The 17199-nt window shown below is 36.8% G+C and overlaps 1 protein-coding gene across 1 annotated transcript; it reads right to left on the bottom strand.

Annotated features, from left to right (window-relative positions):
- Positions 1-1851: 1851 nt before the first annotated feature.
- Positions 1852-15842, bottom strand: LOC136281831 (fibroblast growth factor receptor-like). The gene is made up of 15 exons (XM_066168860.1): positions 15628-15842; positions 13782-14054; positions 8893-8943; positions 7991-8079; positions 7739-7794; positions 6604-6782; positions 6148-6258; positions 6004-6022; positions 5839-5869; positions 4781-5094; positions 4029-4195; positions 3865-3961; positions 3683-3782; positions 3120-3137; positions 1852-2094 (listed from the first exon to the last, which is right to left on the bottom strand). The coding sequence occupies exons 1-15, from the start codon at positions 15818-15820 to the stop codon at positions 1852-1854; spliced, it is 1941 nt and encodes a 646-aa protein (XP_066024957.1). The 5' UTR covers positions 15821-15842.
- Between the last annotated feature and the right edge of the window lie 1357 nt (positions 15843-17199).

Below are 17199 nucleotides of genomic sequence, written 5' to 3'. Positions count from 1 at the left end.
CTATAAACTTGGAATTTCTGGGAATTTCTGGGAATTTCTGGGAATTTCTGGGAATTTCTGGGAATTTCTAGGAATTTCTAGGTTTTTAGAACCAGAGTTGTTATAATTGGGAATTCCTAGGAATTCCTAGGAATTCCCAGTCCGAATTTACCGTGAAAATTCACACCTTTATTCCTAGGAATTCCTAGGAATTCCAAAAGCCATTTCGCAAGGGTAGTTAGATTTGAGCTTGAGCTAAAAACTTCCTGATGTGGACATTACACAATTTTTGTTAGACATTACACTGTGGAACTTTTTTCTACACTGGTAAGAATAAGGAATAGTTTTGTTTATCTAGGAATTTTTATAATTGACTTTGTCAGAACTGATAAATTTATCTTAATCAGGCCCAATTACAAGTTAACCCTTTAACTCCCAGAGGTGATTAATGTAAAACTTCTCCCTACAAATCCATACATTATTCAGGAAACAGGTGATGAGAATATTCAAACTTATCAGGTAGAAGCTGCTATCTTCATCTAGCACCAAGTTCTCATAACTAATTTACAAGGAAATGTGTAGCAGCTAGAGGGGAGAATTAACAATTTGAGTTAAAGGTTAATTCTCTTTTCTGGTTGTGCTGATAGCCAAAGCATTAATAAATTATCACATTTGGGTGTAAATGTAACTGTGGTAGGTGGAGTATCCCATATGGAGCATGCTCCTTACAATTCCATTTTATTGAGCATGCTCTAACTAGTATTTCTGCTGTCTTTTGGTTCTTGCTTTCTGAGATGCAGTACAGGTTTCTAGTGTGACAACAAGTTTTACATTGGAAGAGCCCTTAGGGTTACTGATAATGAGGTTGAAATCAAATTTCTTCACCAAGTTTTGAAAACATTTAACTGGCCTCTGAGGAGCAATATTGATATTGTCCACAAGAGAAGAGTCTACAGTGTGGCTCCAAAGAGCTGAAAGGCACTGGACCTTTCAATATTCCAAGTCTTTCATATATTAAGAGGATTTTTAAATATCTTTGAAAATAAAATGTTTGCAAATAAATGATCAAATTAACTGCAGATTGAAGAAGTTAAACACTGCTTTAATAACTAATCTTAGATTGTTCTGATCTTTTTGTAAGAGTACTATTCGTTGACTCTCCAGTTGCACTTGCTCTCATTTACAAAGTACATCCATTTTGGAAAAAATCCTATCTGCAAGTTCTTCTATGTGTTGAGTTCTGTTAGTTTTGTTGTTCTGATGAGACTTAAGGAATACAATTGTGTCTTACTGAAATCATTTTAAACCTTTCAGCATGTCAGCTATTTTCATACACTTTTCATTGGACAAAAACAAACAGCCTTTCTTATAGCCATTTCCCACAAAGTCATCTTTCAGATTACTATTTAAACAATTTAGGGTCTCCTAATCCACAACATTTTGGATTGTTTACATGATCTTTGTGATTCGTCCAGCATTGGGTTTGATTTTGTGATTTGACATGCTACAAACATCATCAAAAGTAACCTAGCTCTCCACATGAAAAAAATAATTTATGCAAAAATCCATGATTGGACTAGATCTTATGAAATAATTTATTTTAAATTTCACTATTGAAGCAGTTGTAAAATAGAATAGGTCATGATGGTTTTGGTTATTTTTATCATCCTGTAATTTAATATGAACTTTTGATAATTGACTTTGTCAAAACTGATAAATTTATCTTAATCAGGCCCAATTACAAGTTAATTCTCTTTTTTGGTTCAGCTGATAATCATAACATCAATACTAAACTTAGGTGTACATGTAATGGTGGTATCTAGTATTCCATAGAGAGCATGCTCCTTACGATTCAGTTTTAATGAGCATGCTCTAACTAGTGTTTCTGCTGTCTTTCAGTTCTTGCTTTCTGGTGCAGATTTCTAGTGTGACACCAAGTTTTACATTGGAAGAGCCCTTAGGGTTACTGATAATGAGGTTGAAATCAAATTTCTTCACCAAGTTGTCAAAACATTTAACTGGCCTCTGAGAAGCAATATTGATATTTTCCACTAGAGAAGAGTCTTCTATGACTCCAAAGAGCTTAAAGGCACTGGATGTTTCCATGTTCCAAGTCTTTCATATATCAAGAGGCTTTTTAAATATCTTCAAAAAGAAAATGTTTTCAAATAAATAATCAAACTAGCTGCAGATTGCAGTAGTTAAACACTGCTTTAAATACAAAACTTGGATTGTTCTGAACTTTTTGTAAGAGTACTATTCATTGACTGTTAATAAGCCAGTTGATACTATTTTGGAAAGTTACACTGCACTGAACTGTATGAATTGACAACTTTCTCTATAGTATTGGGCTTAAGATATGAAATATTGTAAATTTCATCATTTAAGCAGTTGTAAAATGGTATGGGCCATGATGATTTTCATTATTTTTTATTTCAATTATTTCATTATCCCCTAAAAATCCCTCTGGCCATCCAATGAAATATACTTTTACACAAACATTTTGGCTGTATATAACTGTGATTTATGAATATCTTGAACATATTGGATTGTTTACATGTAATTTTCACAATTAATCCAGCACTGAGTTAGATTTTGTGCTTCAATATATATGCTACAAACATCATCAAAAGTAACCTCCACATGTAAAAAAGTAATTGAAGTAGAAGTATGTTGTGAGCCTAAGCTTGCTATCACCTTTCTCCCAAAAATCATATGGATGGTCACAAATACAGAACCTTGCATAAGAGCAAGCAGTTGCATCCTATACTGGTCATTACACCTGTAACAACCAAAGGAACTTTCTAATCATTAGATGCATTTCAGCTGCAAGGTCCAACATAATGAGATATGGTGTCAAACACTATTGAAGGATGACAACATTCAATTTATACTCCTGAGCGTAAATTCAAAGGATCAAACCACTGGTTAAAGATTGACGCAAATTTAATTAGTGGCCTATCTTGCTACTTTAACATTATGTTTCATATTCAAAGCAAACAGATATTCATGAAAAAAAGAGAATAGCCCATAATAACATAAACATTTTTCATTCCCATGAGAATAAGACACAAAAAATCCTTACATATATGTCTTATATTAAAGAGGGAAAAATAGAAAAAAATAACATATATACCTACCCTGTTAAGATTTCCTGCCTTCAAAAAACCACAATATGAGCAGTCAGAAAATGATGGACATGTAATAATTTCTGAAAAAGAAAAACATAAAATAAATATTAATCAAATGTGAGAGATATTGACAGTCACAAAAATTCCATTTAAGGTGCTATATTTATTCCTTTAACTCCCACGAGTGACCAACACCAAATTTCTCCTTACAATCAACCAAATAAGTGACAAGAATTAAGAAAAATTTCAATTCAGGGATAATTAGTTGATCCAATACTAAATCCTCTGAACTAACATTGTAAGAATTGTAGAACTGACAGTAAGGAGAATTAAAAATTAGATCTGGGAGTTAAAGGGTTAAGGCAGTAATTGTTGCTATTGAACAGTGTAATGAACTGAAGAAAGCTTTAGGACAATCTGAAAGACATAGATGACATAAGGCTGTTTCACTCGATCATGCTGAAAAGGGGTTGTTAGGCTAAACGCTGTTAAGTTAAAAAACCCTAATTAGCTGAGCCTAAGCCAGTCGGTCTAACGTGAAAAGAAACTTTCATGTTGATCAAAATTCTCACCTTGTGTAGGGTTTCCATGTCCTTAAGCTGATTTTTCAATTCAGTAAAAGTTGGTCTTGCATCTGGGTCGTTCTTCCAGCATGTCATCATAATCTGATACCTGGTATTGTTTAAATGATCTTTCAGAGATTTAACGAACGTTTCCTTGTAGGGTGAGAGAGAACGAATTGAAAAGCACTTACAATTCTTCATCGACGTGTTGTGGTTTAGGCATCCTGTATCCATCCTGAAGTAAGTTTGCTATTTTTCTTCCATCCATTCGTGGGTAAGGTGAACCACCTGGAAGAACCATAAAGACCATCGAAATATAAATGGGACGAACAAGCGACCTTCACTGAAACATCACCTGTGTCACTTGATGTACTTTGAAGCTCATTCCGTTTCTCTAACTGAACACGATACATTGTTAAAATAAACGTGGTATATAGCAAAAACCATCCACAAGGCCTCATAAACTTCCATTCGATGTTACCTATGGTAAAAATCTCATACAGCAAAATTCCATAACTCCGCCTGAAGAAAGACAAATCAAACAAATATAAATTAGGTAACGGGAGACATTAACATTTTATACGACAACTAAAATATATGCGTTATTTGACAAGCATAGAATTCATCTCCTGATTAAAACTGATAACACTTAGAGAAAGATATTTTTCGTTTTGTCACGAGCGTATGGTAAAGAAAAAATTCTGAGTCCCCACGAGGATTCGAACCTCAGACCTTCGGATTCCGCGCTCCGATTCTCTCTCTTATTCTATTTTACAAAAATGACTCTATTGACATCGCTGATCCTAGCAGTATACAGGACGCGTGTCATAGGAACTTCGTAATAGACCTCGCTCATGGTAGAGTCTCTGTGACTCAGTGGTAGTGCATCGGAGCGCGGAATCCGAAGATCTGAGGTTCGATTCCTCATGAGGACTCTAGAATGTTTTTCATCGTCCAATGCTCGTGAGAAGATGAAAAACATCTTTTTCTATTTCTTTATCGAGCTCAAAACTTACCATCTCTCTTATTCTATTAATAAAACTTGTTGGAAAATTGCTACGGGTATATGTACTGTGGGGGTCAAGACTATCATTCTATTTACAGTACAAGAGCTCACTTTTAAGCATCTTAATATCCAGTGTGGTAGTTTCAGGACTCCCTCGAAGTCCTAAGGCTGTTCCCTTGGCAACCTGACCAAAAGCACCTTTACCAATGATTTTTTCTATGGTCACGTGATGTCTTGGAACTTCCCAGGAGCGTGTTAACGGATGAAGAGGCACGTAATCAGCACCTGAAACACTACTTTGTGCTTTTCTATTATCTTTGTTGACTTCTATGAGATCCATGTATTCCGCAGGAGGCTGAGCGAGTTTTGTTGAATCGGGCAGACTTGGCTCGGTATCTTCTAATCCTGTTTCATTCTATTAAACCAACATACCGTTAAGGTATTCATGTAAAAATCTGTTATAAATCCCAATAAAAAGTCCCACATGTTTACAAAAATCAGTTTACCCGTTTTCATCAGACAAACGTTTATATTCTTACATAACAAGAGAGTATTAATAGTTTATAATATCTTGTCCTTATTATTACTTATTTTTCTTATTAGTAACACTCTGTTCGCTGCCATTGAAACTATCATGTCCAATGGAGTGATCGAGGTTCACAGCATACTCGCTGAAGCTACAAACTGCAACATGAAGATTGTCGATTGGTAGTGCAATTTTAAAAATACACACACGAAAAAAAACTCTTTCTGTATTCAGATCCTGGACTAAAGTTTTGAAAACAAGGCATCAAGATAAACAGACAGCCAAAACTGCGTGGAAAACAAATTATTTATAAAACAAATATCAACCGGGTGCAGACCAGTTAGCGATCTATGAAGTGAAGCCACGCAGTTGAACCAGGTATGATCGAAGGAAAATCCATGGAGCAGCTTGGTAAAGGACATGATCCCAGGACAAAGACCCTATCGAGTCAAGCTTCTTCCCATATTCTATTGTACCTGTCATTAATGCATTATGCCTTTTTTTGTATAACTACACCTTTTTTCCTTCCTATCTGTTGTAAGCGTTAATTTTTTTCTAAGGAGTAGAGGTAAAGTGAGATTACATAATTATTGGCAACATTAACATGACCTCAATGTCTTAGTTGTAACTTACATAGGAAACACCTCTTCCATCTTCATAAGTCCTACAATTGAGAAAGCATACAAATATTTATGGCGAGCTGAGAATCTCATCAGTTTTAAGTGGAAGTTTGTTATAGCATGATTCCTATATATGGTTCATTACATCGACGCAATCCAAGTGGCAGCAAATTCTTACCTCTGTTTCCCAACAGCGCCTGAAAAAGAACGAAAGGAAAAAAAAGAAAAACAAATGATGTGGATGTGGGTCAAGATTTTCTTTTGCTTAATAAAGAATCTTGCAGCCAAACCCTCTATCATAGATTATGAATTTTTTACCTACCTTTCTTATGTAGCCAAATTATGTAAATAATTAGAAGAACGATTATGAAGGCAAGAACCCCATTTATGGCTAACGAGACGTTGTTAGATGGGCAGGTACATTCCTCGGGACCTAAAACGAATCATTATACAAAGCTTGATCAGGTAACAATCAAACCCCATTTACAGTGATCGCGGTCAGTACACTGTTCTCAATACATAGCTTAAGCTCATGAACGAAAACCGTCAACTCTAATTGGCTGGGTACTAAGGTGCTACTTTCTCTATAATAATTTTTAAAAATAAGATTTTGTTTAATTGAATAAAATAACGACAGCGACAAAAACAAAACTTGGAAATATATGACTCGCAGAACTGAGTTTTTTAATTAAACAGATACTGAAAACAATTAGAAAAAGTCCATCTTCGGACGAATACGCGTAAACATTTAACAGTAATATTTCTTTGTAAAATTTACCTTTTGTTGTGCTTTCCGAGCCGTCTGTGGGTATAAAAACTTGTTTAATTGATTCTGGATCGACTTTAAAACCTCCGAATTTGTCTTGCCTTGCAGCATCCAACAGGACAGTCAAAACATTGCTGACAACTACACTTCGATTGAACCTCATCATGAAGTCGAGAACAACACTGCCACACCTAGGTAAGGGGGGGAAGGATATAAAATGCCGAATCGAACACCGCGCCGAAAAGAGCAAGACACATAAGTTATGACTGATTATGCAGTCGGTATTAAACGAAATCGTGGGAAGAGTTCATTTAGGTTTGAGAGTAGTTTCTTGATCCGCTTTTACATTCTTCACCTATTCAAACATTTATCAACTTTGGAGAATAGAACTACATTACCTCTTCCTAATATTTGTTTTATCTCTCCCATGAAAGCTTATTACGATTACAGTACAAAGCCATTTGTTACAATAAATAACATTTTCATTATAAGACCTTGTTGTTGTCTTTGTTTTCTGAAAAAAATTGTCGCTACCTTAATTTAAATAACGTTACTTGAGTAATAGTTAAACAGGTTATGAATTAGGAGACCCGCAGCACTCAATTTACGCAACGTTACTCTTGGGGATACTCTTGTGGTCTGTTTTGACGGTTTATAAAATGAGTAGCCTAAAGATTAGAAAGAATACAACACCAAACAAAGTATGTTACCGAAAGGACAGCGTTTGCAGTGAGAGCAATTCGACGAAGGCGTACCTTGCGTGACAAAAACTGAGTAACCACACGGCTTCAATTGCATAATCAGTCATAATTTATGCATCGTGTTCTTTCTCTATTCGGCATTCTATTTGTAGTTTGGTGACTTTTAAGTGTTAAAATACATTGAAATTTAACCAAAAGAGTATTTGTGATGTAATAAACCGAGGTAAATAAAATTAATTCATGTCATTCTGTGTCAATCTATTGCTGTACATTAAGTAACATGTACTTCAAATGTAGATTATTTTGCATTAGATAAGATTTTTTTAGAGCAAAAACACCAGTTTTAAAACTAAAATACGCCAACTGAGAGAAAGCTTCTCCCCACCCCAGAACACAGATTTGCGTTAGCGTTTGTTGTTTCAGTGCTGAGACAAACTGCACCTTACCTGGTGTTCACGGTGTTGGCGGATGAGCAGCCAAACTTAAAGGCAATTTGACAAGCCTAGAAGGATATTTAGAGAAGAAATGTAAAGTCGAATACTTGTTTCGTAATTGAAGATCGTTCAAAATGTCGTTTTGTTTTTACAGAAATATTGAGATTTCGTTTAAGAGCGGATTGATTAAGATTCCCTTTTAATGATAAATCTTACGGCAGTATTCTATACACTCCGGTATACGGATCAAGTAGATTATCTAACCATTTCTGGAAATTTCGCAACAACTTCTGAACGTCTGCTACAGTTCCCCTGTATTGTCGCTGTCAGGTAAACTTCTTTGCTTTCTGAAGCTAAAGAAAAGCCGTGTCCTTTTACATTTACAAAAATTATGTAGAGCCTTGATTCACAAAAATTGCTGAGAAGTGGTTCCATCTAACAATAGTTCAGCTTGAACATTGTCTAATAATCCCAGCAGAGATCGTTCTGACAGCATGCTACTAAGCTCGAGAGTAAACTCATGTTTTGATGCACGCAATAGCATGAACATGTTACGAGTAGCCTTGTTCACAATGTTTTAATATTTGATACAGAAACTTGTAACAAATGTAAGTAGGCCCAAAGAGTGATTGAATTATATTTTTTGAACGAGTACTATGGTTCCTTTCCCTTCCCCCACCCCACTTGAAAAAAGGTTTTGCATCGCCACATGAATTAAGTAATTTGTGTTTGAAGATGCCAGCATATGCTTCAAAATATTCATTAAACCACAACTGGAAGGAGTCTTTAGAGAAATAAAAAGAATTTTTTTATACATCTATAATTATGCTTATTCTTACTCCTTCCATTATGGAAGGTACAGCCTTTTACTCATAAAGATCTTTTGAGTCGCTGCATGACACCTGACGAGATTCACATAATCATATAAGTTTGTATTAGAAGAAAGTAATTACGGAATAGTAACAACTTTGCAAACAAATTTTTTCAATTTTGATATAGATTTAGCAGTCTGTGTTACGACTGTTTGTGAGTCTACAGTCCTTCGCTAAGTTCCAGACTTTTAGTGACTTAATTCACTCTTTGTCTTTTACTCGAACTCATTCCGTGCTATTATGATGACATAGTTTTACACGGTGGTCAAAAGAACGCCTATAAAAAACATTTACCTGCGGGAGTTGTTTGGGATGAAGTGGCAACTGTACTTGAAACTGTTTGAACTGGAAAAAAACAAAATACGACTTAAAATGATCGACAAGCAATTTTAAATTTTACGTAATCATTATACCACCTCAAACCACATGATAATAATAATACGTTAACTTAAATAATTTTTTCACGAAGGTTCTGGGTATGATAGACCATACTTCCTAAAACTGTTATTATTATTCATATCATTGTGGCCAACATTATTATCATTGATATTACTATAACTATTATCATCATTACAATTATTATCATTGTCAACACTATCACTAAAGAGCACCCAAAATGTGAGAGAACTACAAAGAGGTCCATAAAATCTTAGAACAAAACTGGCCTTTCAGTATTAAACTCAATGGAACATAGATATCAATGGACGGGGCCAAGTTTGAAATAAAAGGTCATGTGACAAAGTGTCAAGTGTTAATATGTTAATATGTTAATATTATATATATTAATAATCAATTTTACTTAATTTTAAGATAGAGCCTAACGGTTTCTTGTAATATCGAAAAAAGTGCACTTCCAAGTAAAATGGAAAAGGTTTTGTAGCGCTAGGTTCGCCACAAAATGAATGCACAGCTAATCTGTTTGCCCGATAGACGAATATATAAATGTAAAGATATGTAGTTGTGTAGATGTGTAGTTGTGTACAAGTGATTCGACTTAAAATAAATAATTAACACAAATATCTAAATACAAATATAACAACAAGACCAACGACAGAACTACAAGAAATAGAAATGACTTTTCAATTTGTGGCGTAACCAGGTCTGGTAATAAAACTCTCAAACAAAAGTAACACGGCGCTAACTAAAACTAACGAAACGACTGAATTAATTGAAATCAACAAGTAATGAGAAGTATGTAACGAAAGCAAAGCTTATACTGGCGAGAAATAAAGTGCTACCAGCACTACGTAATTTTTACACAACCTCATACAAAAGTGCGGGCTTAATTGAATTGAAACAGAACATCACAATAGTAGTTCCATTGAAAGAAACACAATATAAAATCTTTTCGCAGTTACTTGACATTGGACAGAAATGCAAATTCTCCTTGCAACATTCCAACCCCTTAAGTTTACTTCTAGTATTGGGCGACTAGAATTCAAATTATAAATAACGTAAGAGTCCCTTAAGTTAGTCTGCTAGTGTTCAAAGTTCACGCACATCTGGTGCACAAATTCAAAGGCTTTTTTTCACTTTCAATAAACAACACGATAGTCAGGTAGATTAAATCGAGTCGTTCGTCGCGAGAAAGATCTCTTGTTCGAGTAAAAAAAGCTGTGAGATTGGCCTTATGAATGTAGAGGACTTTGGCGCAACCTTGACAGATCGGATAAATCCATCCCTTTGTGAGTTAACTCCGAGAACGCGGCCCGAAGGCAACTGACGGTGGTGAGCTCTTTCATGAGGAATAAAAACCAGGTCACCAAAAGCAAAACTATGACGTGGTCTGATCCACTTCTGCCGTTCTTGCAAATTTGGTAGATATTCCGACAACTATCTCCTCCAAAATACGTCAGCTAGGTATTGACCCTACTTCCAGCGACGTTGGCAGTACAAATCGTTCTTAACAAAGACTCCTGGTGGCAGATTTCGAAGTAAGTAACAAATGGTTAGCAGTCAAAGATTCTGAAGCAATAGGACTGCATGCCACTTTTGAGAATTCCCTCAACTCCTGCCATCAACGTTGGCAGTGCATGCCTCTCCAGAACCAACTGTTGCTTAAGAAGGACTCTTGAGATCTTTCTCACAGAACGAATGATGCGTTCCCAGACTCCTACCATTTGTGATACCCCAGGAAATTAAACTTCCACTTGATGTTCTTTTGGTGTAGGAAAACTTCTATCCTCTACTGATTCCAGTTGTTTAGGGCTTCACGGATTCCTCTCTCTCCGCTGGTGGCAGATTTCGAAGTAAGTAACAAATGGTTAGCAGTCAAAGATTCTGAAGCAATAGGACTGCAAGCCACTTTTGAGAATTCCCTCAACTCCTGCCATCAACGTTGGCAGTGCATGCCTCTCCAGAACCAACTGTTGCTTAAGAAGGACTCTTGAGATATTTCTCACTGAACGAATGATGCGTTCCCAGACTCCTACCATTTGTGATACCCCAGGAAATTAAACTTCCACTTGATGTTCTTTTGGTGTAGGAAAACTTCTATCCTCTACTGATTCCAGTTGTTTAGGGCTTCACGGATTCCTCTCTCTCCGCTACCTAAGTGTATACCATTGTTCCCTCTTATCATCTATGGCGTCCCTCTTCTGCTGATGAATCTGCAAAGAGCGCAAATAAACGAATCTTTTTCGAGAGACTCAGTCACTTCAACGTGGATTGCTCGGATAGTTAAACAAGAGAAAAAAACACCATAACTTTTAACTGTACTTCTACCTTGCTTCACTTACAGTGGGCCAAAGAAATCTATGTCAACGTTAGAAAACGAAGGTTTATCTGGAATACGCCTGTCGCCAGGTAAATCTAAAATCAATTAGCAGGTAATTTAGTGTTAACATCTGAGTTGAAAACGTAAATTGGCCACCGTAAAGGGTAAAAAAGCTGACGTTTCGAGCGTTAGCTCTTCGTCAGAGCGATTGGTCCTTTGCAGCATTTTGCTTTTGGCATATCAAAGAGTTACTGAGTATTCTTCAAAGAGCTGCCAGTCTCTTGAAGATCAAGTACTTTTGTCTCAAACTGTTCAGGACATATTCTTGGCCTAGATGACTAACAGACTCATGAACATCCATAATGAGCAGCTTGGTAACCTGGTGCTTTGAAGGTAACAGCAATTGATGTTTCGATTGGTAATCCGATGAAGAATTTTGAAGCCGACCACCAACTGCAATATTCCCGCTCCATCCAGAAACGGTCTCAATCTGCACACTGAACCAAATAGGCTGATAATCTTCAATTTACCCTTCTCTGATTCTCCTGGGCTCAAGTTTGGGAGGGCTTGCACGTATGTGACGATTTGAGCCTCTGCATGTTGTAATTCGTCTATCGACAGCCTACCACAAGGAATTCGATCAACAGGGTCCTCTTGTAAGCACCTCTTGCTCTCATGGAATTGTTAAATCTGAGACGCGAAGCAACTCCCTTCTTAAACTTGAACCATAACGAATATTGCAGAACCATTAGGTCTAGTGGTCGTTTATCTTCCATGAGAGTAACATGGTTTGTTCGAGCTTAGCATCTGACCGCTGGGTTTTACTCAGAAATGCTGAATGAAGAGACTGGATTGGTGGGCTACGATGTCTCACTTTCCCAAAAAAACTTAGGGCCTCTGAACCACACTTCTCTCTTTAACGACACCTTTACTTTCAGTTCTCGGCTGGCATCGTCAGCTGGGTTCATGCTTGTTGACACAAATTTCTACTGGGAAGGGAGCCATCATGTATCACTACCAGGCAAATAGCCACAAACATGTAGAATCGTTTGTCTCTTTGCTCTTGATATATTGGAGGACAGCCATGGAGTTTGACCAAAACACTGTCTTGTCAAATTTTAACTGAAATTCTTCTTGTAACGTCTGATTCATTCTGACAGATAAAACAGCGGTGACAATTCTAATCTGTGTATAGTCATCTGTTTAACGTGAGCTAAGCGAGATTTCCCAGCGAGGAAACTGCAGAGGGTAAAGCCATTTTCATTGACGAGTCTTGCATATGAAACAGTCCCATAAGCAATCTGAGAGGCATCTGCAAAGTGGTGAAGCTCTGCATTTTGTATCCAGCCAAAGTTGGTTCCTTTCAAACATATTGGTAAGGCAACACTTAAAAGTATCGGTACATCACATAGCCATCGTACACTGAACACCAAGGGTTATTTCAATATGAGGTACACCGGAATGTAAATCCAAATCCAAAATTGATGAAGCTTTGTCTGAGGTTGAAATGGTTTTGAGGACTTCCCTCCTTTTACACAGCCACTTAGTCAATCGAAATCCACCTCTTGACAATAGGACACATGAATCTTCTCTCAATTAACTGGCGAATTCATTTAATTGCACTGATTTCAAACAGTCATCCACATAAAAGTTCTTCAATACTGTGTTCATCACTTTATTGTCAAAGTATCCTGCATTGTCTGGAGCCGTCCTCCTTTTGGACCGAAATTGTCCTAACTTGGTGAAGACGTGCTACCAAAAGGTGTGCTCAACAGGCTCCTTAGATAAATCATCATCAGGCCACCAAAGGAACCTTAAGGTATCAACATCGTTTGAATCAGCCATTACTAGATGGAAATTGCTTCAATGTCTGAGGAGAGAGATACTGGTTCCTGACGAAATCTTAAGAGGACACCAAGCAGGCTGTTAGTCAAGTCTGGACCGCTTAGTGGTTGGTCATTCAGCGATGTCTCTTTGTATCGGGCTTTGCAGTCAAACACCACTTGCAGTTTCCCTGGCTTATTAGGATTAAAGGCAGCATATAATTGACTGGTGATATCTTAACTGGAGGTTGTTCATTGTGGTTTTTAAGTGTGACTCATTTTCGCAAACCAATATTTTAATTCATTTCGATAGCATATCAGTTCAACTGATACTGACATCATACACTACATATGAAGAAAACATTCCCTATCCTCGAAAATTTGTTGAAAACATCAGGAACATCAACAAAAGTCTTCATCGGCTTGAGAATACTGCTAACTAGCACATGTGTCGTTCGCCAGGCACAAAAGGTCAACCTCATCACCAGGGTCTCTATTTCTCTCTATTTCTCCTTGTTCGGGATTGTAATGATTCACTGTGTGGGAAGTTTTATTGACGCAATGTAAACTTGTATAAAACATTTTTCCTGTTTTGGATTATAATTCCAAAGTACTTAAAAATGCTCAAAGATGTTTCTACCCACCCTTTATGTTAAGTCTCACAGTGGCTTTTTCTCCATCTCCAACGTCATTATATGGGATACATACGTACTCGCCATAGTGCTGAGATCGATTGACGTTATTGAGAGTATACTCACTGTTGCTGTTCTCGCTTAGGAGGCTGCCATTGAAATAGAACTTGTAAAATGATACTTGTGGCACAGCAGCCATAACTATGCACTTGAATGTAACAGCGTCTCCTTCAGTGACGGTATTTTGTGCAGCATTGGTTGTGAGCCTCACACCTTCAGGTTTGTCTAAAAATTTAAATCAAATCAAAATCTCAATTTCAGTTTAATTCATCGCTTATACATTTCGCCTGGTTATAAATCATAACCTCTTTTAAAAGTCTAGATGGTTCATGATAAGGCAACAAGGGTTTGTCTTGTATCAGTCCATGGAGTGCTTTGGGCAGAAAATATAACGCTTTTGTGATGGAAAATTGTAGCAACTCATCTACCCATGGTTAGAATGCTGACTATAAGCAAAATACTTTAACTTACACATTGCAAACTGAAAAACAACGGCATTACTGCAGCAAGAAAAATAACATCAACTATTTTGTTATCAGGATAACTATTTAAAACCTCTGTTACTAAAAATGAGCAATTTGTGAAGCCCAGCTTTTTGTCTTAACGGACATAAAACGTTGTCGCTCTTGAAAAATTTTTGATGAAAATCCTTCAATTTGAGTCAAAAGGCGAATGCAACAGGGTCCTAGAAGCTGCACGTGAGAGGATCTCATCTCGCAAAAAAGCGGAAACCCAGTTTGAAACAGTTTGAAGACATTCCTTATTTTCCTCGCGGAAACCCAGTTTGAATCAGTTTGAAGACATTTCTTATTTTCCTCAATTGGTACCAGGATGATATATTTATCTACGAGATTCCTGAGGAACAGAGCCTCAATTTTAGAGAAACCTTAAGTCGAGGGCCTCATAGGCTAGATGCTTCATTAGGGATTTTTGGCTCGACGCCACTACCAAATATGCAAAAAAACAATTCAATTTTCATTAACAATCCAAGCTTCCTCAAGTTTGCTCTTGCAAAAAGCTTAAGCAGCAGCAGAGCGAAAAACTAAAGCGAAAAACCAGGAAGATTTGGTCAGGTTGTGTTCACACTATCGTGGTTCTTTATACTTCCTGGGAGTCTGAAACAGGCTAAATAAAATTCCCATTGTGATGATAAGTATTTTAAATTTGCACGGACAATAGTATGTAAACTGCTTGTTTCAACGAAAAACCTGGGGGAAACTAAACGAAGGTAGGAAATACATATCTTTCCTAGGGGGCGGCATAATGCTTGCAGGTTACACAACCTCCAAAACCAGAAAGTCATAGAAATCCATTACCCAAGTGCAGGATTTGTCATTCCTTCCCTGTCTTTAAATGAGAAAAAAAGTGAGGCTTGTAATCACTCCATGGTAAAGTCTGTCACTTTTGTGTCATTTGACAGTCGAGTATTTAGTATAAGGTGGCAAAGCCTTGTGCGCTAGTCAAACGGAGTGAATTTTGGATTATCACAATGGTTCGGAGATAGTTTTAAGCCATTTTCGGAGTTAAACACAGTCCAACTGAAGCAATGAAATAGCAAAAAAATGTCGCATCCTTGTAAGTAACATACCATGAGCAATGATTCCACGTAAATTCAATTGTCCCAACCGATAATTGGGACCAATGCATGCAAAGCCAAAAATGATTTGATGTGGAATTCTGTTTCCTTTCATTTTTGAACAGATTTATAAGTTCTAGGTAACTGTCACCCCAATAACATAAATCGCACTGTAAATAAAGTAAATCCAGAAATAGAAAATTAAGGTTAAAATATACTTACACTGAACTACAATTGATGTATCAATAGAAGTGACTTCCACTGAGTTATTGGCTTGACATGTATATTTTCCTGCATCTGTTCTGTTTATATTTTCGAGCTTTAAAAACGTAACTTTCTTCCCTGAACTTTCCAATACTCCATTTCTAATCCATGCCACATCCGGCAGTGGTTTCCCAGAAGCTTCACAGGCCATGGTGACAAGGGATCCTTCAATGTAATATTTTCCTCTTAAAGAGATGTTTATATGTAGTGCCTCTGAAAGGTAAAAGAGATTATGTCATTCCTCACATAGCGTAACAAATCCTACTTGGACCTAATCGCAAAATTTACCCAACTTCGATAAAATAGACAAAAACATCAAGCAATTGGTCCCCAACAGCCAACTAGTAGAAGAGGCTCAAACCTCATTCAGTACAAGTTAACCTGTGGGCTCTAAATACTGGATAACTTACTCGCGAGCTAAATTATAAAGCAGAGCCCCAGCCTAGAAAATTAAGAGCTGATTCAGGAATTTACTCTTTGGGCTAAGGACCCTGGCTTCTAAGCTACTTCCATTCAAGTGAAAAAAATTTATGCTGCTGCACAAACAAATAGGAACAGAGCCAACCAAGCCACACCCCACTCAGAACGTGGTCTGACAAAGGATCTACAGGAGACATCCTAAACCCAGAGAACTGAAATTTTGATGAAAGAGAAACTATGGATTCTTCCCAATAAAAAGAACACACCAGTGGCGAACTGAATGCTGCTTTCCTATAACTTAAAGTTAAAAGAAGGTCCACTCTTAGTAAAAGAAAACAAGATGTTTGGCCCTCAATTATTTCTACAAGTGAAATATGAGACATAATTGGCTTTAGGCTACATAAACCAAATGCAAATGATGATCACTACCATTGTTAAAGTAGCTTGGACTAGAAGGTTCCTGGGTGAAACGCACATCCACACCCCCTAAAATCGACAACCGTAAACATAATATTTTCAGCCCTTTAGTTACATGTGTAAAGATAATATTTAGAAAGAAGGGCTTAAATAGAGTCCACCACAGAGGCACTTTTAGTGTAAGCAGTAACAACAATAAGTATAAATATGCACTACATTGGTATTCACTGATTGTATCAATCAGCCCAAAGTATACTTTCATTTGCTAAGAAATAAGGTTCAATAACAGTAATATGTTACTCTTTGTGCCTTTTGAAAATAATTTTTGACAAGTTCCGCTTTCCGAAATTAATGTATAGTGGTGAATTTCCAAAATTTAGAAACAGTACACTTGAAGAAATTAGTCGAAGAAAAACTTGTGGAGGTGGAAAAGGGAAAGTGGAAATGTCCTCACATATTACAGTATATGTTAAACTATCGATTGAGGGATTTATTATTCCCCCATTTTCTAGTCTTCTGGCTTTGAGTGTTTGAAAATTTGTTTGGTCTTATCTGAGCATCCTCAACCCATCACATAAGATATGTATGAAAGAAGAAAAAAACAGAAAAGAAACCATTCAAGTGTTCTTGATGACCAGAAAAAAATTCTTGTGGGCTTTAAAGTTTAGTGCTGAAAAAATTGTGCCTAAAAAT

This window comes from Pocillopora verrucosa, chromosome 6 (assembly GCF_036669915.1).
Source record: "Pocillopora verrucosa isolate sample1 chromosome 6, ASM3666991v2, whole genome shotgun sequence".
Taxonomy (NCBI): domain Eukaryota; kingdom Metazoa; phylum Cnidaria; class Anthozoa; order Scleractinia; family Pocilloporidae; genus Pocillopora; species Pocillopora verrucosa.
Note: the sequence above shows the minus strand (reverse complement) of the source record. Positions and strands in the feature narration are given on the sequence as shown.